Source organism: Scyliorhinus torazame, chromosome 9, assembly GCF_047496885.1.
Source record: "Scyliorhinus torazame isolate Kashiwa2021f chromosome 9, sScyTor2.1, whole genome shotgun sequence".
Classification (NCBI taxonomy): Eukaryota; Metazoa; Chordata; class Chondrichthyes; order Carcharhiniformes; family Scyliorhinidae; genus Scyliorhinus; species Scyliorhinus torazame.
Window position 1 is genome coordinate 76402992 of NC_092715.1, and position 27185 is coordinate 76430176.

Genomic DNA, 27185 nt, shown 5'->3' on the forward strand with positions numbered 1-27185 from the left:
TGCTATAACTCTATATCTCAAGACCCATTACGAAAGATCTACCGATCTCAGTCTCAAAAATTCTAATTTTCCTAGTATCCAATGTCTCTGCAGCCCTCACGTAAACAAGTGCTTCCCGATTTCATTCCTGAATTTGTTGGGCTCTAATGTTAAGATTATGCCTCCCTTAATCTCCTCTATTGAACACTTCCCGTAACAGCCTCCCTGAACAGGCGGCGGAATGTGGCGACTAGGGGCTTTTCACAGTAACTTCATTTGAAGGCTACTTGTGACAATAAGCGATTTTCATTTCACTTAAACATTTCTATTAAATCATTCCGGAACCTTCTGAACTCAAGGGAATACAAGCCAAGTTCATGCAATATGTTCTCAGAATGTAACTCTTTATGTCCTAGTATCATTCTGGTGACAAAAGAGCATGCCATAACCTGATAATTCTCATTAGTTAATAATAAATGAATGCAGGAGATCAGGGAGATAGTTTCAGGATTAACTATCCATTAGTTGTTGTTGCAACAGAATGAAGAATTAGTAACTCTACTGGCTGCAACTGACAAATTCAACTATTTATGGCTGAAATAATGAATGAGCTGTAACATTTAGTTGGGACAGCAGTCATAACCTGGATCCAGAATATGACAGACAGTTCTTGTTGAAGCTTTTTGTCTTGGACTCATCGGGACATACAGAAGAATACAATGCAAGGGAAATCAACAACTTTATACTGTGAGAAGAGAGTGTTGATTGATTGAGACGTGGACTTGATTGGTAGAGGTGTTGCCATGGAGAATGCACCAGTTGATGGTGACTGACAATTAATTGCCAAGCATGGTTTTAAATTTAAATCAGCTGGCTTGACTCGATTGGTCAAGGCATTGACCTAAGGAATGAACCAGCAAATGGTTGTCACTTACTTTGTTTAGCTGAAACAATGTGTATATATGTTCTTTCTGTCGGCAAAGAACAGCGCCCGGTCTATTAATATATGTAGCTTCTGGTACACACAAATATGCCCCACCGCACACCCGACTGACAATCTTAAATTGGTTGTCAGCGTAATGCTTCGCTCACTGAGGATTAGCAAATGTTGTCCAATTGTGAAATTATATCTAATGTTGGATACTGTTTTGAGTTATGCAACTGTGCCCGCGACAAATAGCAGAAGGGATATACTGTTTGATTTGATTCATATATTAATACAGAGCCCTGTTCTTTGCAGACAGAAATGATATACACATATTGCACCTGCTTCAGCTAAACAAAAACAGCCATTTACTAGCTCGTTCCTCAGGGCAATGCTGTGATCAATTAGAGTTGAGCAGTCTGATTTAAATTTCATAATTGACAGTTAACTGTCAGCCACCATCAACTAGTGCATTCTCCATGGCAACACTTCTAGCAAAGTCTACTTGCCAACCAATCAGCACTCTCTTCTCATACAGTATAAATTTGTTGACTTGCCTTACAATTAATCCATTCTTGCAAATGTCCTGATGAGTGAAAGACAAAAAACTTTAACATAAACATCTTTTTTCATCAGTACTAAGTTCTATACTACTAATGACTATTTGTAAACCTGGTTCAGCTACATTCAGAAATATTTTTAAAGTGTCGGTAATACCTTCTACTGTTGGTGTGGTGGTCATCTTCTGGAAATACTTGAGTTCTTTGCTAAAAGTTGAAAAAGCACAATTTGAAACAGTCGCTTTAATTGACTTAAGTAACATTTACTTTGAGCCATTTATGCACCACTTCTTTTGTATATTTGTAATTAAACTATTGATTACTAATTTATTTTTGCAATGAACGTATGCCTCAATAGCTATCAAATAACTCCCCTCAATCTTCTTAGAATAGAAAGCAAAAAGTAAAAAAGGCGAAACTCCAATTCAGTCCCTGAGACAATCAAAGCAAGTTCCAGGAGATGAACTCGTTGTTCAATCTCCCAGCTACTTTTTATCAGCTAAGTTTCTGAGCACTTGCAGTGAATCCATATCCATTGCACAAGAGGCAACTCATTTGCAACGTCAATGACCTTTTGTACCCAACCTATTTCTATGCATAGATAACCTAACTATACTGTTAGTTTGCACACATGATCCTAGTTCACTCTAACCTATCCAAGTGGTCTAGCCGCAAAGAAAAAGAAGTTTATTTTGAAGACCTCAATAAAACCTCTGGCAGTCAATATTTCCAAGCCTAGGCAGCACGGTGTTGCAGTGGTTAGCATTGCTGTCTCACGGCGCTGAGGTCCCAGGTTCGATCACAGCTCTGGGTCGCTGTACGCGTGGCGTTTGCACATTCTCCCCTTGTTTGCGTGGTTTCGCCCCCACAATCCAAAGATGTGCAGGGTAGATGGATTGGCCATGCTAAATTGCCCCTTAATTGGGAAAAAAAATGAATTGGATACTCTAAATTTAAAAAATATATATTTCCATATGAAGTGACTGTGAAAATCCCCTAGTCGCCACACTATGGCGTTTGTTCAGGTACAGAACACAGGGAGAATTCAGAATGTCCAATTCACCGAACAAGCACGTCTTTCGGGACGTGTAGGAGGAAACCGGAGCATCCGGAGGAAACCCATGCAGACCTGGAGACACTGCACAGACAGTGATCCAAGTCAGGAATCGAACCCGGGTCCCTGTCAAGCAATAGTTCTAACCACTGTTCTACCGTGCCACTAGGTTATTAGCCAAGTGACTCTCATCTGTAATAAAAATAAAACATTCTGAAAATACTCAGCAGGTCTGGCAGCTTCTGTGGAGAGAGAGAAGCAGAGTTAAAAGTTTGGGCTCAACGACCTATCATCAGAACACTCATCTGAATCTTTCTGAAGGTACATGTGAGGGACTATATCATAACCTGACAGTCTAGATGAGGTCTACTCTCGGTCTTATAAGATATAGCGAGGTGTTCAGAATCTTCTTTGTCTTTCGTGACAAAGTTGACCATGTTTATCATCTGGGGTATTCGGTGGGTACTTAGGTGAATACGAAGGCTGATTTGCAGCTGAAAGATTCTACTGAAAATAGGAGTTATACCACAGCGATCCTGGAAGAGCTTCTCCCAGCACTCAAAAGTGGATATTAAAACTCCCAAGTGAAGCTAGTGTAGAATAACTCAACATGGCTCCAACAGGGGTCAATCATAAGAACTAAGTTGGCCATTTGGCCCCTCAAGCTTGCTCTACAATACAATAATGGCTGATGTGATTGTGCTCATAACTCCACCTTTCTACCTGCCACTGACAACCTCCTCCTCTTATAGATCAAACATATGAATTACAGGGTACACAGAAAGTGCCTGGGAAGCGAGCCTCCCTGTGACCACTACAAGCAAGGATGTGGAGATGCCAGAGTTGGACTGGGGGTGAGCACAGTCAGAAGTCTTACAACACCAGGTTAAAGTCCAACAGGTTTGTTTCAAACACTAGCTTTCGGAGCATTGCTCCTTCACCCGAGGAAGGAGCAGTGCTCCGAAAGCTAGTGTTTGAAACAAACCTGTTGGACTTTAACCTGGCTTTGTAAGGCTTCTTACTGCACTAAGACTTCTTACTGCACTACAAGCAGGTGCCACAAGAAATAACAGTGCACGTTGAAAGCCTCCACCAAAATATGGCGGGTATATTCAAACACACTAATGAAAGGAAAACATCAATTAACACCACAGCCACATGGAATGCAGTCGGTTCTTTGTGCCCAGTATTATTAAAGCAGGCAGACGGGTATTTAAACAGTAGGAAAGACAAGTAGTTGCAGGGCATCCCATGCCAGTTGGGACAAGGGAAGGCGGCGCGCTCTCCTGTTCTGCACCCCAACGTTCAGATTCCACATGTACAGAAATGGGTTAGATCCAGAGGACTCTTTTTGCACCACAAGGCGGAAATCCCTCTCGGAGCGCGAGAATCTCACGAGGGACGATGGTCGGGTAAGACACAGAAAGCTGCGGTTAGAAACTCTACAGAGAATGGTCAGGTCAAGACGGTTCAGCACTCCTCTGTCTGTCTCTGCTGAATTACTTACTTCAATCTAATCGGATGCCAGGGGAAGTTTCCGTCTTTGCCGATCCCCATGTTCGGGCAGACAGCTACGATACAGCTGATCAAGTGGTGCATCTTTCTGCTTTGAGACCAAGAGTCAAACCCAACCACAAACTTAAATTAACTTCCCTGGAACGCGGCAAAAACAGCGCGCCCAAATGACGTCAATCGCGAGCGCCCAATGAGAAACCTGTTGCTCTGAACTGTTGCACTATCATTCACTGGGTCCAAGGGTCCAAAACATGTCTCCACCCTATAACACGCCAATGCTGTCTCCATCTACATTGCGATTGGGAAGCTTAACAGAATGACTGCGATTTCATTGGTTTCTCCATCTCTTTCCTCCATTTATATGGCAGGTGAAGAAGTAATTTTAGGAAATTAAAGGCATTAGGATCCTTTTAATCCAGATCAGTGTTTCACCTGCATGCTGAAATATTTTGCAATATCTTGTCTCAGTTTGTTAAATGCAAAATGTTCTTTGGGTCTGGGTCAGTCAGCTTTGTTAAAACTGTGGCATTATTGTGAGATGATCCATTTCGCCTCCTCCTGAGGTCCCCTACACCACAGATGCCTGTCTTCAGGCCATTTGATTCATTCCATGTGATATCAAAAACATGGCTGAAGACACAGAATATTGCAAAGGCGATGGCTGTGACAACATTGCAGCAGACCAGCCGTACCTTATTTTACATGAGCCTGAGTTCATTGTCCTGTTTCCCGGGCTGTATGGCAGTGGGATACTGTTTGTCCTGCAATTTGGCCCTTTTAATCTTGTGCACGTGTTGTGCCCGCTCTCTTCCTGTCTCCATACTCATACAGCTCTAAAAAAACAACCTACCCTGACCTTGCTCTGGCAGAAACCACTCCCCTGTTTCGTACGAACCTCCACGGCAGGCTGCCCCTTAATTTTCTCCGCAAGTGTTGATCATCCTGCCAGCAGTAATACTGAAGACGTGTGGTCCTAAACTAGCCAAGCTGTTCCAATACAGCTATCCCACTGGCATCTATCCGACAATGTGGAAAATTGCCCAGGTGGGTCAAGTTCACAAAAAGCAGGACAAATCCTGCCCCAATTGCTGCCCCATCAGTCTACACTTGATCATCACAGTGGTTAGCTCTGTTGCTTCACAGAACCAGTGACCCGGGTTCAATTCCCGCCTTGGTTCACTGTCTGTGCAGAGTCTGCACGTTCTCCCCATGTCTGCGTGGGTTTCCTCCGGGTGCTCTGGTTTCCTCCCACAAGTCCCGAAAGACGTGCTTGTTAGGTGAATTGGACATTCTGAAGGTAATGGCTAGTCGACACGGGAAGGGGGCAGGTAGCCCCCTAGTGAGGCTGATCACGTGGAACGTGAGAGGCCTGAACGGACCGATAAAAAGGGCCCGAGTGCTCGCGCATTTGAAAGGACTAAGGGCAGACGTGGTTATGCTCCCAGAGACGCACCTAAAGGTGGCGGACCAAGTTAGGTTAAGGAAAGGATGGGTGGGACAGGTGTTCCACTCAGGACTAGACGCAAAGAACAGAGGGGTGGCCATTTTGGTGGGGAAACGGGTAGTATTTGAAGCAAAGAACATCGTAGCAGATAGCGGAGGTAGATATGTAATGGTGAGTGGCAGGCTGAAGGGAATGGAGGTCATGTTGGTTAATGTATATGCCCCGAACTGGGACGGTGCGGGATTTATGAGACGGATGCTGGGGCGTATACCGGACCTGGAGGTAGGAAACTTGATTTTAGGAGGGGACTTTAATACTGTGCTGGACCCGGTGCTAGATAGATCCAGCTCAAGGACCGGAAGAAGGCCGGCAGCGGCCAAGGTGCTTAAGGGGTTTATGGACCAAATGGGGGGAGTGGATCCATGGCGATTTCTTAGACCTAGGGCTAGGGAGTTCTCCTTCTTCTCCCATGTCGATAAAGTGTACTCCCGGATAGATTTTTTTGTTTTGGGAAGGTCGTTGATCTCTAGGGTGGCAGAAGCAGAGTATTCAGCCATAGCGGTTTCGGACCATGCCCCACATTGGGTGGACCTGGAATTAGGAGAGGAAAGGGAGCAGAGAGCACTCTGGCGATTAGATGTGGGATTGATGGCGGATGAGGGAGTGTGTGCAAGAGTGCGGGGGTGTATTGAGAGATACCTGGAGGTCAATGACGACGGCGAGGTCCCTGTGGGAGTGGTATGGGAAGCACTAAAAGCGGTGGTCAGAGGAGAGCTGATCTCCATTGGGGCCCACAAAAGGAAAACAGAGGCCAAGGAAAGGGAAAGATTACTGGGGGAGATTTTAAGGGTGGATAGGGAATTTGCAGAGACCCCGGAGGAGGGACTGTACAGGGAGAGGAGACGACTCCAGATGGAGTTTGACCTTCTGACCACCAGAAAGGCGGAGGTGCTGTGGAGGAAGGCACAGGGGAGGAGGTATGAATATGAGGAAAAGGCTAGTCGCCTGCTGGCTCATCAATTGCGAAAGAGGACAGCAGCGAGGGAGATAGGAGGAATTAGAGACGAAAAGGGAGCCACGGTGCAAAGAGCAGGAAAGATAAATGAGGTGTTCAAGACTTTTTATAAGGGACTGTATAGGTCTCAACCCCCAGAGGGAGAGGAGGGGATGCGGCAGTTCCTGGATCAATTGAGGTTCCCGAAAGTGGAGGAGCAGGAGGTGGTAGGCCTGGGGGCACCGATTGGGGTGGACGAGGTTATTAAGGGACTGGGAAGCATGCAAGCAGGGAAGGCTCCGGGACCAGACGGGTTCCCGGTGGAATTTTACAGAAAATATGTGGACTTGTTGGCCCCGTTGATGGTGAGGACGTTCAATGAGGCCAGGGAAGGAGGGACAATGTCGGAGGCGACGATATCGCTAATTTTGAAGAGGGATAAAGATCCGTTGCAGTGCGGGTCCTATATACCTATTTCATTATTGAACGTGGACGCCAAATTGCTGGCAAAGGTACTGGCATCGAGGATAGAGGACTGTGTCCCGGGGGTGGTGCACGAAGACCAGACAGGGTTCGTAAAAGGGAGACAACTGAATGTTAACGTGCGACGACTATTAGGGGTGATAATGATGCCCCCAGTGGAGGGGGCGGCAGAGATAGTGGCGGCAATGGATGCAGAGAAGGCATTTGATAGGGTGGAGTGGGAGTATTTATGGGAAGTGTTAAGGAGGTTTGGGTTCGGGAACGGGTTTATTAGCTGGGTCAAACTCCTTTATGGGGCTCCAACGGCAAGTGTAGTTACGGGTCGACAAAGATCGGAGTATTTCCGACTATATAGGGGACCAAGACAGGGATGCCCGCTGTCTCCATTGTTGTTCGCGTTGGCAATTGAACCTCTGGCCATGGCGTTGAGAGACTCCAGGAAATGGAGAGGGGTGATTAGAGGGGGAGAAGAACACCGAGTCTCGCTATACGCAGATGACCTATTGTTATACGTGTCGGACCCAGCGGGGGGGATGATAGAGGTTATGCGAATGTTGAGGGAGTTCGGGGATATCTCGGGGTATAGGCTAAACATGGGGAAGAGTGAATTATTTGTGATACATCCAGGGGATCAGAGTAGAGAGATAGAAGGCCTGCCTCTAAGGAAAGTGGAAAGAAACTTCCGATACCTGGGGATTCAGATCGCTAGGTGCTGGGGAACCTTGCACAGACTTAATCTGACACGGCTGGTAGAACAAATGGAGGAGGACTTCAAGAGGTGGGACATGCAGCCTCTATCGCTGGCGGGCAGGGTGCAAGCAATTAAGATGATGGTCCTCCCGAGGTTCTTATTTGTATTTCAATGTCTCCCTATACTAATCACCAAGACCTTTTTCAATAAAATAGACAGGAGCATCACGAGCTTCGTGTGGGCAGGGAAAGTTCCGAGAGTAAGGAGGGGGTTCCTTCAGCGTAGCAGGGACAGAGGAGGATTGGCACTACTGAACTTGGGCGATTACTATTGGGCCGCCAATGTGGCAATGATACGTAAATGGATGATGGAGGGCGAGGGAGTGGCGTGGAAAAGACTGGAGAGAAAGTCCTGTAAAGGGACGAGCTTAGAGGCGCTGGTGACGGCGCCGCTACCGTTCTCGCCAAAAGGTTTACCACGAACCCGGTGGTGGCGGCAACATTGAATATCTGGGGACAGTGGAGGCGACAGAGAGGGGTGCGGGGTGCCCTGGTGGGGTCCCCAATTAGGAACAACCATAGGTTCGCCCCAGGAAGAATGGATGGAGGATTTCAGAGCTGGCACCAGTTGGGAATTAGGAGGGTGGGAGATTTATTTATAGATGGGACTTTTGCGAGCTTGGGAGCATTGGAGGAAAAGTATAAGTTGCCCCGGGGAAACTTCCTGAGATATATGCAGGTGAGGGCGTTTACTAGACAACAGGTGAGGGAATTTCCGCTGCTCCCGACACAGGGGTCTCAGGACAGAGTGCTTTCAGGGGTGTGGGTCGGAGAGGGCAAGGTGTCAGAGATATACCGAAAGATGAGGGAAGAGGGGGAGGAGTTGGTGGGCGAACTAAAAGGAAAGTGGGAAGAAGAACTAGGGGAGGAGATAGAGGAGGGTATGTGGGCTGATGCCCTAAGCAGGGTAAATTCCTCTTCCTCATGCACCAGGCTTAGCCTGATTCAATTTAAGGTGCTACATAGAGCACACATAACGGGAGCAAGATTGAGCAGGTTCTTTGGAGTGGAGGACAAATGTGGGAGGTGCGGCGGGAGCCCGGCAAACCACGCACATATGTTTTGGGCATGCCCGGCACTGGAGGGGTATTGGAAGGGAGTGACGGGAGTGATTTCGAAGGTGGTGAAGGCCCGGGTCAAACCAGGCTGGGGGCTAGCTCTATTTGGAGTTGCGGATGAGCCGGGAGTGCAGGAGGCGAAAGAGGCCGATGTCGTGGCGTTTGCGTCCCTAGTAGCCCGGCGTAGGATTCTACTCATGTGGAAGGAGGCGAAACCCCCCCGGACTGGAGGCCTGGGTAAACGATATGGCGGGGTTCATTAAACTGGAGCAGATAAAGTTTGCCCTGAGAGGATCGGCTCAAGGGTTCACCAGGCGGTGGCAGCCATTTCTCGACTACCTAGGGGAACGTTAGAGGGAAGACAGATGACCAGCAGCAGCAACCCAGGGGGGAGGGGGGAGGGGGGGGGGGGAGGGGGGGGAGTGAGGGTTTTAGTTTAGTTTATGTTAAAAGATTATGGGGTTCAGTTATTTGTGTATTGTTTAAACATTTCTTTACTGTTACGTTTGCTTTGTAAGAGGGAAAAAATTGTTGTTTGGAAAAAATTTTCAATAAAATATATTTTTAAAAAAAGAATTGGACATTCTGAATTCACCCTCAGTGTACCCAAACAGGAGTGTGGCTACTAAGGGATTTTCACAGTGACTTAATTGCAATATTAATATAAGCCTACTTGTAACAATAATAAAGATTATTATTATAAGTGATGGAAGGTGTCATTAACAGTGCTAACAAGCGGAACTTACACAGCGATAATCTGTTCACTGACACTCAGTTTGTGTTCAGCCAGGGTCACTCAGCTTCTGACTTCTTTACAGGATCCAAACATGGATAAAAGAGCTGAACTCGAGACGTGAGGTGAAAGTGATTGGCCTTCACATCAAGGTGCTATCTGACCAACTGTGGTATAAAGCAGCCCTCGCAAAACTGAAGTCAATGGAAATCAGGAGAAAACTCTCCACTAGTTGTAGTCATACCTATCACAAAGATTGGTTGTGAGAGATCAATCATCTTCGTCCCAGGACATCACTGCAGGAGTTCCTCAAGGCCCAACCATCTTCAGCTATTTCATCAACAATCTTCCATCCATCATAAGGTCAGAGGTGGGGATGTTTGCTGATGATTTCGCAATGATCTGTACCATCCGAAATTCCTAAGGTACTGAAGCAAGCCATGTCCATATGCAGAAAGACCAAGGCAACATTTAGGCTTGGGTTAATAACTATGCTTCACAAGTACCAGGCAATGACCATCTCCAACAAGAGAGTACCCAACCATCTCCCTTGACATTCAATGGCATTACCATCACTAAATGTTCTACCATCAACATCCTGAGGGTTATCATTGACCAGAAACTGAATTGGACTAGCCATATAAATACTGTGGCTAAAGGAGCAGCTCAGAGGCTAGGAATCCTGAGCCGGCTAACTCACCCCTGACTCCCTAAAGCCTGTCCATCATCTGTCCACCATCTACAAGGCATAAGCCAGGAGTTTGATGGAATACTTTCCACTTGCCTGGATGAATGCAGCTCCAAATACATTCAAAAGCTGGCCTCCATCCAGGACCAAGCAGCCCATTTGATTGATATCCCACCCACCAACATAAACATTCACTACCTCCACCATGAACATATTGTGTACCACCTACAAGATACACTGCGGCAACTCACCATATTTTCAGTAGCATGTTTCAAAACCACAATCTCTACCACCTAGAAGGACAAGAGCAGCGGACGCATGGGAACACCAAAGTTCCCCTTCAAGTCACACACCATGGACTTCCGGTTGCGGCTATGCGGAGCTAAGCCGCACGATTCGGCAGCTCCCGCGAACACGGATTTTCGGGCTCGATAGAAGAGCCCCAACGGAATTTTTTTTACAGCCAACCCATGGGGAAGAGAGGAGAGAGGTCCCCTACCAACTTGTATGGACCGGACCCGCAGCGAAACGGCCAAAAAAGTGGCATTGGAGCAGCGGGAGAAGAGAGGGAAAACAAGCAAAATGGCGGCGGCCGGGGACAAAGAGGAGATGCAGGAATTCATCAAGTGCTGCTTCGAGGAGCTGCGTAAGGAGATGGTGGCGCCTATGTTGGCAATAATTGAAGGACTTGGGGCAACCCAGAAAGCCCACGAGGTGAAGATCCAGGACAAAGTGAGTGAGAATGAGGACGAGCTCTTGGGCCTGGCGGTGAGAGTGGAGTGGCACGAGGCGCTGCACAAGACGTGGGCGGGAAGACTCAAAGACCTGGAGAACAGGTCGAGGAGAAATAATCTGAGGATCCTGGGTCTCCCAGAAGGAGTGGAGGGGGCCGACGCCGCAGCATATGAGGGCACAATGATCGGGGTGCTGATGGGCGCGGAGGCCCCCCCGAGGTTGCTGGAGCTGGAAGGGGTGCACCGGGTGCTGGCGAGGAAGCCCAAGGCAAATAAGCCGCCAAGGGCGATGATGGTGAGATTTCACCGGTTTACAGACAGAGAGAGGGTCCTGAAATGGGCCAAGAAGGAGCAGAGCGGCAAGTGGGACAATGCAGAGATTAGAATATACCCGGATTGGAGCACGGAGGTCGCGAAGCGGAGAGCGGGTTTCAACCGGGCCAAAGCGGTGCTGCATCGGAAAGGAGTGAAATTTGGAATGTTGCAGCCAGCGCGACTGTGGGTTACACATAATGGCCAACACCACTACTTCGAAACGCCAGAAGAGGCGTGGACCTTTCTACTAACTGAAAAGTTGGACTCTAATTGAGGGTTTGTGAGGGTGGGGGGTGTTTGAGGGTTGAAGTATGATGGTAGTTGTATATAGGGGGTCAATCACGCGCAGGGAATGTTATATGGGCTGGGGGAGAGAGACAAGGCCGCGACAATAGCTGCGCCAGAGGGGGCGGGGCAGGCTTTGGAAAGCGCGGGGTTCTTTTCCCGCGCGCGGGAAGAAAGGCGGGAAGGGGAACGAAGGAACGTATATTGATGGGGAGCCTCCCACACGGGGGGGGGGGGGTCAAAGGGATGGCGGGGGAAGCCGGGGTCAGCAGGTGTCAGCTGACTTACGGGAGTAATATGGGGGGAGCAAAAAAGCTAGCTAGGGATCTAGCGGGAGGGGGGGAAGGGTTGCTGCTGCACTGGCCGAAAGGGAATGGGGCACAGAAGGGGTGGTCGAGATGGAGGTGGAGGGTGAGGGAGACGCGGACACGGGATTGGCCCAGAAAAGGAGATGGCTAGTCGGCGGGGGTGGGGGGGGGGGAGCCCATCCAATCCGGCTGATAACGTGGAACGGGAGGGGCCTGAATGGGCCGGTGAAGAGGGCTCGAGTGTTCGCGCACTTGAAGGGACTGAAGGCAGACGTGGCTATGCTCCAAGAGACACACCTGAAGGTGGCGGACCAGGTTAGGTTAAGAAGGGGATGGGTAGGACAGGTATTTCACTCGGGACTGGACGCGAAAAATAGAGGGGTGGCAATTCTGGTGGGAAAGCATGTGTCATTTGAGGCCAAGACTATCGTAGTGGATAACGGAGGGAGATATGTGATGGTGAGTGGTAGGTTGCAAGGGACGTGGGTGGTGTTGGTAAATGTATACGCCCCGAACAGGGATGATGCTGGATTCATGAAGCGCATGTTGGGGCGCATTCCGGACCTGGAGGTAGGAGGACTGATAATGGGAGGGGTCTTCAATACAGTGCTGGATCCAGCACTGGACCGCTCCAGATCAAGGACGGGAAAGAGGCCGGCGGCGGCCAAGGTGCTCAGGGGGTTTATGGATCAGATGGGGGGAGTGGACCCATGGAGGTTTGCAAGACCGCAGGCCAGGGAATTTTCTTTCTTTTCCCACGTGTACAAGGCCTACTCCCGGATAGATTTCTTTGTTCTGGGCAGGGCGCTCATCCCGAGGGTGGAGGGGACGGAGTATTCGGCCATAGCCGTTTTGGACCATGCCCCGCACTGGGTGGAAATGGGTCTGGGAGAGGAGAGGGACCAACGCCCGCTGTGGTGGCTGGATGTGGGACTGCTGGCAGATGAGGTGGTATGTGGGAAGGTGAGGGGGTGTATCGAAAGGTACTTGGAGGCCAATGACAACGGGGAGGTGCGAGTGGGGGTGGTATGAGAGGCGTTGAAGGCGGTGGTCAGGGGAGAGCTAATCTCCATCAGGGCTCACAGGGAGAAGACAGAGGGCATGGAAAGGGAGAGGTTATTGGGGAGATTTTGCGAGTGGACAGGAGATACGCAGAGGCCCCGGAGGAATGATTACTTGGGGAAAGGCGACGGCTCCAGACGGAGTTTGACCTGTTGACCACGGGGAAGGCAGAGGCACAGTGGAGGAAGGCGCAGGGGGCGACCTACGAGTACGGGGAAAAGGCCAGTCGGATGCTGGCACACCAGCTCCGTAAGAGGACAGCAGCGAGGGAAATAGGGGGAATCAAAGATGGAGGGGGAGCCACGGTTCAGAGTGCAATGAAAATAAACAAGGTATTCAAGGCCTTCTATGAAGAGCTGTACAGATCCCAGCCCCCAGGGGGGGAAGAGGGGATGAGACAATTCCTAGACCAACTGCGGTTCCCGAGGGTGGAGGAGCAAGAGGCGGCTGGTTTGGGGGCACCAATCGGGTTGGAGGAGCTGAGTAAGGGTTTGGGGAGTATGCAGGCGGGGAAGGCCCCGGGGCCGGACGGGTTCCCGGTGGAATTCTATAGAAAGTATGTGGACCTGTTGGCCCCGCTACTAGTGAGGACCTTTAACGAGGCAAGAGAGGAGGGGACCTTGCCCCCGACAATGTCGGATGCGACAATTTCCTTGATTCTGAAGCGAGACAAGGACCCACTGCAATGTGGATCGTACAGGCCGATTTCGCTCCTCAATGTGGACGCTAAGTTATTGGCAAAAGTGCTGGCCACGAGGATTGAGGACTGTGTCCCGGGGGTGATTCATGAGGACCAGACGGGATTCGTAAAGGGCAGGCAATTAAATACTAATGTGCGGCGGCTCTTAAACGTGATAATGATGACATCGGAGGAGGGAGAGGCGGAGATAGTGGCAGCTATGGACGCGGAAAAGGCCTTTGACCGAGTAGAGTGGGAGTGCCTCTGGGAGGTGTTGCGTAGGTTTGGGTTCAGGGGAGGGTTTATTAGCTGGGTTAAGCTCCTTTACAGCGCCCCGGTGGCGAGTGTGGTGATGAACCGGCGGAGGTCGGAGTACTCTCGGCTGCACCGAGGAACGAGGCAGGGGTGCCCCCTGTTGTTTGCATTGGCGATCAAACCCTTGGCCATATCACTGAGGGAGTCTAATAAATGGAGGGGGGTGGTCCGCGGGGGAGAAGAGCATCGGGTGTCGCTATACGCGGATGACCTGCTGCTGTACGTAGCGGACCCAATGGAGGGGATGGTGGAGGTCATGCAGACTCTGAGGGAGTTTGGGGAGTTCTCGGGCTATAAGCTCAATGTAGGGAAGAGTGAGCTTTTTGTATTACAGTCAGGGGACCAAGAAAGAGGGATAGGGGACCTACCGCTGAGGAGGGCGGTGGGGAGTTTTCGGTATCTGGGGATCCAGATAGTCAGGAGTTGGGGGGCCCTACACAAATTGAATCTGATGAGGTTGGTGGACCAAATGGAGGCGGACTTCAAAAGATGGGACATGTTGCCGCTTTCGTTTGCGGGTAGAGTGCAGTCGGTCAAAATGGTGGTCCTTCCGAGGTTTTTGTTTGTGTTTCAGTGCCTTCCCATCGTGATCACCAAGGGCTTTTTCAAGCGAGTAGGTAGGAGTATTATGGGGTTTGTGTGGGCTAATAAGACCCCGAGGGTAAGGAGAGGGTTCCTGGAACGCAGTAGGGACCGAGGAGGGCTGGCGCTGCCATACCTAGGGAGCTACTACTGGGCAGCAAATGTGGCGATGATCCGCAAGTGGGTTATGGAGGGAGAGGGGGCAACATGGAAGAGGATGGAGATGGCGTCCTGTGAAGGAACAAGCTTGGGGCGTTGGTGACGGCACCGCTGCTGTTCTCGCCATCAAAGTATACCACGAGCCCGGTGGTGGCGGCAATGTTAAGGATCTGGGGCCAGTGGAGACGGCACAGGGGTGCAGTGGGAGCCTCGGTGTGGTCCCCGATCAGGGGTAACCACCGGTTTGTCACGGGGAAGATGGACGGGGGGTTCCAGGGCTGGCATCGGGCGGGGATTAGAAGAATGGGGGACCTGTTCATTGACGGGACATTTGCGAGCCTAGGGGCACTGGCGGAGAAGTTTGAGTTACCCCCGGGAAATGCATTTAGATGTATGCAGGTGACGGCTTTTGTGAGGCGACAGGTCAGGGAATTCCCGTTGCTGCCGGCACAATAAATTCAAGACAGGGTGATCTTGGGTGTATGGGTCGGGGAGGGCAAGGTTTCGGCAATACACCAAGAGATGAAAGAAGAGGGGGAAGCCCTAGCAGAAGAGTTGAAGGGTAAATGGGAGGAGGAGCTGGGGGATGAGATCGAGGAAGGTTTGTGGGCTGAGGCCCTGGGTAGGGTTAATTCCTCCTCCTCATGTGCCAGGCTCAGCCTGATACAATTTAAGGTGGTTCACAGAGCGCACTTGACGGGGGCGAGGTTGAGTAGGTTCTTTGGGGTAGAGGACAGATGTGGAAGGTGTTCAGGGAGTCCGGCGAACCATGTTCACATGTTTTGGTCATGCCCGGCACTGGAGGGGTTCTGGAGAGGAGTGGCGGGAGCAATATCTCAGGTGGTGAAAGTCCGGGTCAAGCCAAGCTGGGGGCTAGCAATATTTGGAGTAGTGGATGAGCCGGGAGTGCAGGAGGCGAAAGAGGCCGGAATTCTGGCCTTTGCGTCCCTAGTAGCCCGGCGAAGGATCTTGCTATTGTGGAAGGAGGCAAAGCCCCCTAGCCTGGAGGCCTGGATAAACGACATGGCTGGGTTCATAAAGCTGGAGAGGATTAAGTTTGCCTTGAGAGGGTCTGCGCAGGGGTTCTACAGTGGGTGGCAACCGTTCCTAGACTACCTCGCGGAGCGTTAGAGGAAGGTCGGTCAGCAGCAGCAGCAACCCTGGGGGGGATGGGGGAAACGAGAGATTGTTTGAGGGGATGGAGGAGCAGGAGATAACATGGAGTGGGGGGGGGGGAAACTGGCACGTGCGGGCGAGAGCCAGTGTATAAAGCTATGTTAATATACCATTTTGCCATGTATATATCTTGCTCAGTGTGATTTTGTGTTATTTTGTTACGGGGGGGGGGGGGGGGGGGGGGGTTATTGTTTGTAAGGGGAAAAAATTGTGCTGTTAAAAAACTTTAATAAATATATTTTAAAAAAAAAAGTCACACACCATTCTGACTTGGAGTTTTATCATCATTCCTTCACTGTTGCAGGGTCAAAATCCTGGAATTTCCTTCCTAACAGCACTATGGGTCTCCCTATACCACATGACTACAGTAATTCAAGAAGGCAGCTTCTCAAGGACAATTAGAGAAGGGCTCAAATGCTGGTCTAGCCAGTGATGCCTGCATGCTGTGAAAAAAATGTAAAAAGCAAAGTAAACAAAGGCACACAGTCTTAAGACAGAACTTGCAAACCTTTGAAAAGTGGTTACATGTTAAGAGATGTTCATAATTTTAAGTGTTATTCTTATCGGCTAATCTGTTTTTATGATGCTGGTTTAGGTATACATTTTGTTCGGGATACTGAGGAGAACTCCCCAGCTGTTTTTGAATAGTGCCATGGGAACATTTCCACCCACTTGAAAAAGAAGAGTTGAAATCTTAGTTGAAATCTTACATCTTAGAGATAGCACCCTTTACTTACCTTTTGGCACATTTTTAGCACTGCGCTGAATTGTGAGCTTAGGCAATGTGTTCTGGCCTATGGACTAGGGTTGAATGTACAACCTTTTATAATACGATAATGAAGATTTTCTGACAGTCTGGATTTTAAAAAAATATTTTCCCCACAGGAACATTAACATCTCTGGAGAAAACTGGGCAACCTGGAAGAATAACTGAATACACTTTCAGCATCAGACCAATATTTGATAATGCTGTCTGTGTCCTGTCAGGGATACCCAGCTCCTCCACAGGCTGCCCTGTTGTAGTTTTTGCAGAAGCAATCTGTGGAGAAATCAGCAACATTAATTTCAACTTTTTGCGAGAAAAGAAAGGCTTGCATTTATTTAGCAGCCTGGGCAACCTCGGGTCATCCCAAAGCACCTTACACTAATGAAGTACTTTTGAAGAGCAGCCATTGTTGGAAACACCAGCAGCCAATTTGCACACAGTCATCTCTTACAAGCAGCAATGTGAGGAATTCATTTTTTATGATGTTGATAGAGGGATATATTATTCGCCAGGGCACCAGGTATAAAGCACCTGCTTTTGTTTTATGTAGAATCCATGAGCAGAATTCTGCCATCCTGACCAAATATAATGTTCTCACTCCACAGTATAAATATTTCCCACTTTCTCTGACAGTTAGCCTTGACAGAGTCATCAGACTCGAAATGTTAGCCCTGTTCTCTCCTTACGGATGCTGCCAGACCTGCTGAGATTTTCCAGCATTTTCTCTTTCAAATCCCTTCCTGGTATTGTATTCTGTAGAATAATACAATTTTGATTATGTTGCCGCTGCTTATTATCCTTTCTTAGTCTCTTTGCATTTGTTCCCGTTAGGCTACACATAGTCATGCCAGCTCTTCAATCTGTTTGGAGTCTTCCCTTAGCGCTGAGTCCAGTGCAATAGTGCTTAATTTTGACCCTGCTGTATCTATGCGAAGAAACAAAGAAGGATGTTGAGCGCTAACCACCGGCCGCATTGCACTCTGGCCCAAGCACGGTGTGGCTGGTGAATGATGGGAGCGGTGGCTCACGGGATTTCCGAATGTCTTAATGCCTCGTGGGATCCACCCAAGTCCCACGAGGCGTTCGAGTCAGAAACACTGCCATCAGTGGCGTGACCAAACGGCCTCGCCGAAGCCGGTTTAAAACAGACTTTGGCAAACTTACCCGGGATCCACCTGCCTCTCCAGCGAGACCGTTGGACCAGGTGGAATGGCACCCAGGGGTCTCCCGGGCTATCGGAGGCCCCTCAGTGGTCAGGGTGGCTCCCTGGCCCTCTTCTGGAACATGGGCACCTTGGCACTACCCAGTTGGCACCATGGTGCTGCCACCCTGGCACTGCCAAGTTACCCAGATGGCACTGACAAGTTGACTGGAGCACTCCCTGGGTGCCAGTGCAAGGATGCCCATGTACCAGGGTGGCACTGCCAAAGGCCAGGAGCCATGCCCATGAAAGGAGGGTGGAGGAGGGATTTGAAGGGTAGTGGTGTGCAGGGCAGGTAAGAAGGGGCCTCTGGGAGGTGGGGGGGTGATAGGTGGGGGTCTTGGAAGGGGAGGGGCCTGTAAGTGGGCACAGGGGGCCTGAAGAGGGGACCCCATAGCAGGGTGTCCTCACTTGCGGGGGGGGGGGTAGGGGGTGGTGAGGTAGTGCCCACGTGTGTGGGGGTGACATTGCCCATAGGTGGGGGGTGTGGGGGACCCATAAGCTCACTTAGAGATCCAGGCACTCTTTCAAAATGGCGGCCCAATCTCGGAGTTCAGCTCCCCAGTGCAAAAAAACATTGTGTGGCCTAAACCGGTGAAGAACTCCCCAGGGCCCAAAAAAGTGACTAAGGGCAGGTTCTCCAGCCACGCCCATCTAGTGACTGGAGAATCCCGCATGAGACCAATGGACGTTTCCGTTGCTCGCATCTTGCCGGTGGCGATCTTGTGGCGAGCGGGTAGGAAGAATCCAACAAGTTTCATTGAACAGCGGTGGGGAACTCGCCGGCAGGAAAACTCCCTGAAAAAAGCGCCACAAATGGGGCGGGATTCTCCACTCCCGCGCCGAAGTGCCCACGCCGTCGTGAACGCCGTTGAGGTTCACAACGGCGCGAAACGGCCCCTATCCCGACCGATTCAGGCCCTGACAATGGGCTAGGATCGGGGCCGCGTCATCTACACGCGCCAGGCCTTGTCGCCACGTAAAGGCGGCGCTGCATAACTGGTGTCACCCGCGCATGCGCGGGTTGGCCGGCGCCAACCCGCCCATGCGTGGTTGCTGTCCTCTCTGTGTCCGCCCCGCAAGAAGATGGCGGACGGATCTTGCGGGGCCGCGGAAGGAAGGAGGTCCTCCTTCAGAGAGGACGGCCCGACGATCGGTGGGCACCGATCGCGGGCCATGCTACATTTGAGGTACCCCCCGGTGCAGGATCCCCCCTCCCCCCCCCCGCAGGCCGCCCACCCAGCGTTCCCGCGCTGTTCCCGACGGCAGCGACCAGGTGTGGACGGCGCCGGGGGAACCCGCCGTTTTGGCCTGGCCGCTCGGCCCATCCGGGCCTGAGAATAAGCGGGGGTGCCAGAGAATCGCCATTTTGGGTGTCTCCGGCCTGCGGCCCGCGGAACTCGACGGGGCCGTTCCCGCCACTTGGGAGAATCGCGGGACGGCGTCGGACCGGCGTCCCGGGAAATTTTGGCGGCCCAGGCGATTCTCCCAACCGACACGGGAGTGGAGAATCTCGCCCATGAACTTAGAATCTTTGGGGGGAGAATCGCGCCCTTTCTATTTTTATGAACAAGGTGCCCCTTTAAAGAATACATTTTGCTACTGATGGGATTTTACAGGGAAGAGGAAATGGCACGCTTTGCAGTCAGCATGCTCCCTTTGATACATTGTTGTGAAAGATTGGTATTCATTGTTGCAATGTCACACTGTTACAGTGGAGAGGGTGCAGCTTTAAGGGGAGGACACAGCAGCACGTGGGTCCCGGCTCCGGCTCTAACTCTGCCTCTGACGTGTTATCGTGCTCCAGCTCGCGCGCCGCTGCAGCAGCTCTGGGATTAAGTGGATCTCGGTGCTGAATTGCACGTTTAGTAAGGGGCTTTACTCGCCTGTGAAGAGGGCCTGGAGGATATTTGCAATGTCCAAGACGAAAGGCCGCGGGATGAAGAATTTTGGGAAGCAGGCTGTGATTAGCAAGTTCTTCCGCCCTGTAGTCAGCAATGCTCCGAGGCAAGACAACAATGCAGCAACAAGCTCCCTCACCTCAGACAGATCAGGGCAGCAGGTGAGTTATTGCTGGGTTACGGTGTGCTCTTCATTTGCGGACTGGTCAATTAACAAAACTAATTTCATGCGATTTTGATGTCTAATGTTTGTGCACAAAATGCATGTTCAGACATAGAAAAACAATTTGTGATGGCTTGACATGAGTAATTTTGTTTTGTCAGCGACCTACTTTCTGATGTATTTGATTCTAAAACATTCATTTTTTTTTTAAAGGTGATTTCTATTTTGTGTGTTTTATTTTGTTGTTGGTAGTTTGGGGGAATTTGTAGCCTGTGGGAGTGTTGTAACTTTTCTTGTGTTGCTCATAGTGTGCTTTGAAACTCTGGAGGCCTGCATGGTGAGGGCATTTGCAATTTGCATGGTGCATAATTATTAAAATTGAAAAGACCACTTGGCTCAACAGACCCACTTCCTTCACAGAGGAAATGTAATTGTCTTGTGAAATATCTGCTCAGTACATTTCCCTCTGAAGGATGGGTTATCCTGAGTTAAAGTGAGGTTGAAAAAACACTCCAGGGAGGGCTAAAACTTTAAGATGATTAAAGGTACAGAAATTAAAATGTGTCAGGATAAAGAACCACTTATGACAAATGTAAGGTTCATAATAAGTTGAGAAGCATGCTTAATATGTAAGTACAGAAGAGGCTTAAAAACAAGATAAAGAGTGAATACAGAATTCACGAATACAATGTTTAAAAAGACTTTCAGCTCGTTTTATGTTGCCAGTAGTCTTTAAAAAAAAAAAAAAAAAAAATCTTTCATGGAATGTGGGTATTGCTGGTAAAGCTATGCCAGCACTGTGGGTAGACCTACTGCAGCGGTACATCTTGAGGGCAATTAGGGATGGGCAACAAATGCTGGCCTTGCCCGCAATGCTCACCTCATGAAAGGATTAAAAAAATAGTTGCATTGCAGAGATGACTCTTCCCACCTACCTCAGCAGGTCAGAGTCTTTACTTTCTATAGAGTATTTGAATGTCTGCGACCTTATCTGTAAAATATTCAACTCTGCTCTGAAACAGAAACACTTTTTAAATAGTTGAGTAGCATTAAATTAGTTCCTTTCACTGTCACTGTGTACCCCTTCCCCTTCTGTACTAAACAGTCTGAGTTGAGCAACTTCCTTCAAATTCATCCATGTTTCTCAAATTCCATCAAATTGTATGATTTCCTAAAGTGATTTCCTTCCAGTGCCGAATAACAATGATGGTAACAGAATATTAATCCCATTACGTTCCTTTAAAATGTAACCTTTATTGTTGAAAAAAAAAATCAAGGCTGCATTGCTAACTTAAAATTGTTGAATTTTAATTCCTCATTCAACATCTGTTTTAAATCTTTTAGGAGGCTCTTGCACTACCAGTTTAGCATTGGTGTGAAACAATTTTGTATTGATGCTTAAACTGACTGTAGGTCAAGAGTCTAACCTGATTCCTGTGGAAGCTGTATAATGTTGTGACAAATCTTGTTTGGAAATTATATATTTTTTTAAAGTGTTTTTATTGGTTATTTACATTTGATTTATAGCAATGTTATTACATCAGTGTTTAACCATACAAGAAGCAAGAACAAGGGATCCATTGAAAATGTACACTACAAAATATAACGCAAACTGGGAGTTATGTACACGTTTGGGGCCTATTTGCTTTAGGCCCCCAGTGATCGGGTGCCTGGCCGCCCTGTTCCACTGTTTGTGTGGCTCCCTAGTATTAAAATATATTTTAAAACAAACTTACTGGCTTGCCTGTGGACACCATTGCTGTTGTTATGGATATCCTGGGCTTTCCTCCCGTCTTCGGTGCCCTTTTGGCCCCTCTGCCCTGTTTTCCCTGTGTTCTGGGTTGTGTCTTCCCTATTTTCTTCTTTGATCCCTTCTCTCTTTCCCCCCCCTCCACCATTTCCTTCTTTGTCTGTTTTCAGTCCCCACCCCCCTTCCCTTATTGGTTGCTGGTTATGAACAGGGTTCTCCAGTAAGTTGGTGAATTGCTTCCATGTGTTATGGAAGCCCTTTTCTGATCCTCTGATGGTGAATTTTATTTTTTCCAAATAGAGGAATTCAAATTGAGTGGTACTGCTGATTTCCTGCTGAGCAGGAGTCTCCGCTGGCCGATTATTGAGGCAAAGGTTAGAGCATCTGCCCCTCCCCATAAAGAGCTCTGGCTGTTCTGATATCCTGAAGACCGCCACTTTTGGGTACAGCTCCACCATCACCCCACAACCTTGGACATGGTCTTGAGAAAGGTTGTCTAGTACACGACAAGTTTGAGACAGGACCAGAACACGTGGGAGTGGTTGGCCAGGCCTCACTGGCACCGTTTGCATTTATCCTGTACCTCCGGGAGGAACCTGCTCCTGCGTGCTCTGGTCAAGTGGGCCATGTGCACCACCTTTAGCTGCAGTAGGCCCAGCCCTGGGCATGAGGAGGTGAAATCTGTCCTGTGTAGTGCCTCCAGCCAGAGTCCTCCCCCTATTGCCATGCCGAGTTTTTCTCCCCCATTTTTTCCTCGTCTCGTCCAGTGTTGACCGTATCTCATCCAGTAGTTGTTCGTACATATCGGTGCAGTTACCATTCCCCAGTTCGCTTGCGGTTAGAAGTCTGTCCAATAGGGAGCGTCCTGGCGCTTGGGGGAATGTTGCTGTCTCCTTGCGGAGGAAGTGGCTTAATAATAATAATATAATAATCTTGTCACAAGTAGGCTTACATTAACACTGCACTGAAGTTATTGTGAAAAGGCGCTAGTTGCCACATTCCGGTACCTGTTCGGGTACACACAGGGATAATTCAGAATGTCCAAATGACTTAATAGCACGGGTTTCGGGACTTGTGGGAGGAAACCGGAGCACCCGGAGGATACCCACGCAGACGTTGGGAGAACGTGCAGACTCTGCACAGACAGTGACTCAAGCGGGAATCGAACCTGGGACCCCGGAGCTGTGAGGCCATAGTGCTAACCACTGTGCTACCGTGCTGCCCAATCCAGTGCAAAGAAGAGAGAACACCGTGAGATTTGGGGCGAGATCTACCCGAATGGGAACAGAGTCCCATAACTAGCGCGTTTAGCCGTGTGTTTCCCGGCACTCGGAGCGCCGAGAAACCCCAGACTATCGAATGGGACTCTGTTCCCATTTGGATAGATTGGGCCTCAGCGGGAAACATCCCAACGAGGCCGCACTCGGGCCTGTTTTCTGCAGTGAGGAGCTCTGCATACCGGAACTCCTTAGTGCGGAAGGCGATCGGGACGCCATTTTTAAATAGCATCCCGATCTCTCGACCCCCCCCCCCCCCCTGACGTGACCCCCAAACGCACCCAATATCCCAACTCACCAATAAGGGATGATGGGTCCCAAGTGGTGGTGCCAGGCTGGCAGTGCCAAGGTACCTGGGTGGTACCAGCAGTGCCAGGGTGCCACCCTACACAGAGGGCAAGCACCTGGAGGCCTCCAATCTCCAGGGCACCCCCACGAGTGCTGTTCCATCTGGTCCCCATTTGTGGAGACCACCAGTGAACAACGCTCGGCTGAGATCTCCAAGGCGCAGGGATTAGATCCCAACACCTTGGTTAGATCGTGATTAGTGGATATTGATGAGACTAGCTGTCTCGCTCTAATATGCAGATTTTGAAGAGGGCCGACACCCTGGCCTTTGCTTCTCTAATCGCCCGCCGACTAATCCTACTCGGCTGGCGATCAGCAGCACCACCCACACCTGCAAACTGGCTGGCAGGCCTGTCTAAATTTCTCCACCCGGAGAAGATCATGTTTACCATCCGAGGGTCAAAGGATGGTTTCCACAAAGCATGGAGGCCATTCACCACTTGTTCCCGGATCTGTTTGAAGACAACAGCCAATAGAATGGGGGGAGGGGTGTCGACGCACGGGAGTCAACGGGACCACAGGGCGTAGACAGGAAATGGGGGTGGTGGGGGGGGGAGGAGGTGCCATACTCAATCAAATGCTACCTTGCTGTCAAAGGCAGTCTCTCTCGCCTCCCCTCTGGAGTTCAGCTTTTTTGTCCATGTTTGAACCAAGGCTGTAATGAGGTCAGGAGCTGAGTGACCCTGGTGGAACCCAAATGAGTGTCAGTGAGTAGATTATTGCTAAGTAAGTGCAGCTTGATAACATTGCTGATGATCCTTTCATCACTTTACTGATGATTGAGAGTAGACTGATAGGGTAATTGGCTGGGTTGGGTATATCCTGTTTTTTGTGTACAAGACATACCTGGGTAATTTTCCACATTGCCGGGTAGATACCAGTGCTGTAGCTGTACTGGAACAGCTTGGCTAGGGGCACGGCAAGTTCTGAAGCACAAGTCATCAGTAAGTATGTGGAAGTATTGTCAGGGCCCATAGCCTTTTCAGTATCCAGTGTCTTCAGTGTATCATGTGGGGTGAATTGAATTGGTTGAAGACTGGAATCTGTGAAGCTTGAGACTTCTGGAAGAGACCCACATAGATCATCCACTCGATACTTCTGGTGAAAGATTATTGTGAATGCTTCAGTCGTGTATTTTACAGTTATGTGCTGGGCACCTCCATCATTGAGGATGGAGATAGTCGTGGAGCCTCCTTCTCCAGTGAGTTATTTAATTGTCCACCACCATTCATGACTGGATGTGGCAGGATTGCAGAGCTTCGATCTGGTTATGGGATCACTTGGCTCTGTCTACACTTGCTGCTCATGTTGTTTGGCATGCAAGTAGTCCTGTGTTGTAGCTTCACCAGATTGACACCTCTTTTTTCAGTATGCCTGGTGCTGCTCCTGGCATGTCCTCCTGCACTCTTCATTGAACCAGGGTTGTTCCCCTGGTTTGGTGGTGATATGCCAGGCCATGAGGTTACAAATTGTGGCTGAGTACAGTTCTGCTGCTGCTGATGGCCCACAGCGCCTCGTGGATGGCTAGTCTTGAGTTGCTCGATCTGTTCTGAATCTATCCCATTTAAAACAATGGTAGTGCCACGCAACATGATGGAGGGTACCCTCAATGTGTTGACGTTCCCTCTGGTGGAAAAATATAGAACTTGGAGCACAGATGGCAACATGAGGGAAAACTTTTTTACGCAATGAATGGTTAGGATCTGGAATGCACTGCCTCCGTGGTGGAGGCAGAATCAATTGTGGTTTCCACGAGGAAATTGGATTTTTATCTGAAGAGGAAGAATGTGTCTGTTTTATTCCAAAGGTTTGCAGGCAGTTGCATTATTAAACAGGTGATGGGTATTGGTCTTATGCTGTGGATAAAGGGGAACTAGTGGATGTACTGTTCGTGGATTTCCAGAAGGCATTTGATAAGGTGCCATATCAAAGGTTATTGTGTAAATTAAAAGCTCATGGTGTGGGTGGAACATTTTGGTATGGATAGAAGATTGACTAGCTAACAGGAATCAGTTGGCATAAATGGGTCTTTTTCTGGTTGGCAAGATGTGATGAGTGGTGTGCCACAGAGATCTGCGCTGGATCCTTTTTACAGTTCATAGAAGTGACATGGATGAAGAGACTCAAAGTATGGTTGCTAAATTCACCAACACTTGATTAATAAGGGGATCAGATGTTACAGGGAGAAAGCAGGAGAATGGGGATGAGAAACATATCCGCCATGATTGAATGGCGGAGCCGACTCGATGGGCCGAGTGGCCGAATTCCGCTCCTTTGTCTTATGGACACAAAGTTATGTCGGAAAGTAAATTCACAGAGGCTATAAAGGGGTTTATAGTTTAAGTAAGTGGCAAATAGAGTATAAAGCGAGTATAAAGGTGAAATTGACCATTTTGACGGGAAGGATAAAAAAGAAGCTTGTTATCTAAATTGTGAAAGAGAGATCTGGGTGTCCTGGTGCATGAATCACAAGGCTAGTTCGCAGGTACAGCAAGTAATTTGGAAAGTTAATAGAATATTATAGTTTATCGCAAAGAGGAAAATCAATACCAAAACAGGGCATTGGTGTGACTACACCTAGATGGGCGGCATGGTAGCACAGGGTTAGCACTGTTGCTTCACAGCTCCAAAGTCCCAGGCTCGATTGCGGAGTCTGAACATTCTCCCTGTGTCTGCTTGGGTTTCCTCCAGGTTCTCAGGTTTCCTCCCACAAGTCCCGAAAGACGCGCGGTTTTGGTAATTTGGACATTCTGAATTCTCCCTCTGTGCACCCGAACAGGCGCCGGAATGTGGCGACTAGGGGCTTTTCACAGTAACTTCATTGCAGTGTTAATGTAAGCCTATTTGTGACAATAAAGATTATTATTATAAGAATACTGTGTACAGTATTGGTTTCCTTATTTAAGGAAATATGTAAATGCATTAGGAGCAGTTGAGAAGGTTTACTTGACTAATACCAGAAATGGGTGAGTTGTCTTATGTGGAAAAGTTGGCTGTTAGAGTTTAGAAGAATATGAGGTGACTTGATTGAACCTTCAAGATCTTAAGGTGTATTGACATGATGGATGTGGAGAGGTGTTTCCTCTTGTCGGTGAATCTAGAAATAGGGGTCACTATTTAAAAATAAGAGATGGAGGTGAGGAGAATTTTTTTCTCTCAGGGTTGCAAATCTCTGGAACTCTCTTCCTCAAAAGGCAGGGGAAGCAGAGTCTTTGAATATTTTTAAGACAGAGCTCGATAGATTCTTGGTTAACAAGGGGGTGAAGGATTATCGGGGTAGGCAGGAATGTGAAGTTGAAGCCCTGATCTTATTAAATTGCAGAAAAGATTCTAGGAGCCGAGTGGTATACTCCTAATCGCATGTCCACCTATAAATAGGGATGGAATTAGTTTAACTCAAAACACTATAAATGGGGTTGCTGGAACACCTGAGGTGAGGAGGAACTGGGAGTCTGTGACTTTGCTGCCTTGGAAATAAACCTGGTTTAAGGTACAAATTCACTTCAGATTCGTTATTCCTCAAAAGTACAAATATTGGAACTAACACTTTGGTTGCTGAATAAGATGTTTTTTTTGTCTCAATCCTCAGAAAAAAAGTATACGGCTGCTGACCATTGTTGCCACTTTATTATCAAACCACAATCAGCGAGTACGTTTTGTGTATTGACCAAATGACGACACAACCAGTATGTTCGTTCAAAGACAGTTTATTAACAAACACCAGACTTATTTCGATGTGCAGTGATAAAGGCGGCTATGCACTAAACTAGACCTAATAACTAATACCTTTTTTGAATTAAAAATTATTTTTTTTTAGTTTAAAAAAAATATATATTTAGAATACCCAATTCATTTTTTCCAATTAAGGGGCAATTTAGTATGTTCAATCCACCTACTCTGCACATCTATGGGTTGTGGGGACGAAACCCATGCAAACCCATTCACGGGGGGAATGTGCAAACTCCACACGGACAGTGACCC

General features: G+C 48.8%; 2 protein-coding genes across 3 annotated transcripts in view; one reads left to right on the forward strand and one right to left on the reverse strand.

The window, feature by feature from the left end:
* Positions 1-19675, reverse strand: part of dhfr (dihydrofolate reductase) — a 63573-nt gene extending 43898 nt beyond the window's left edge. Inside the window, exons 1-2 of one of the 2 annotated variants that reach the window (XM_072516185.1) lie at positions 19652-19675; positions 1622-1671 (exon numbers count right to left, since the gene is read on the reverse strand). In XM_072516185.1, the coding sequence (XP_072372286.1) occupies positions 1622-1646 (25 nt within the window). In that variant the 5' untranslated portion in view covers positions 1647-1671; positions 19652-19675. Of the gene's footprint in view, positions 1-1621; positions 1672-4025; positions 4206-19651 lie in introns of those variants that run through there. The other variant, XM_072516184.1, reaches the window with a different exon arrangement.
* The window catches only part of msh3 (mutS homolog 3 (E. coli)), a 447577-nt gene continuing 440065 nt past the window's right edge, over positions 19674-27185 (forward strand). Inside the window, exon 1 of the mRNA XM_072516186.1 lies at positions 19674-19827. Within this exon, the coding sequence (XP_072372287.1) occupies positions 19681-19827 (147 nt within the window). The 5' untranslated portion in view covers positions 19674-19680. The remainder of the gene's footprint in view (positions 19828-27185) is intronic.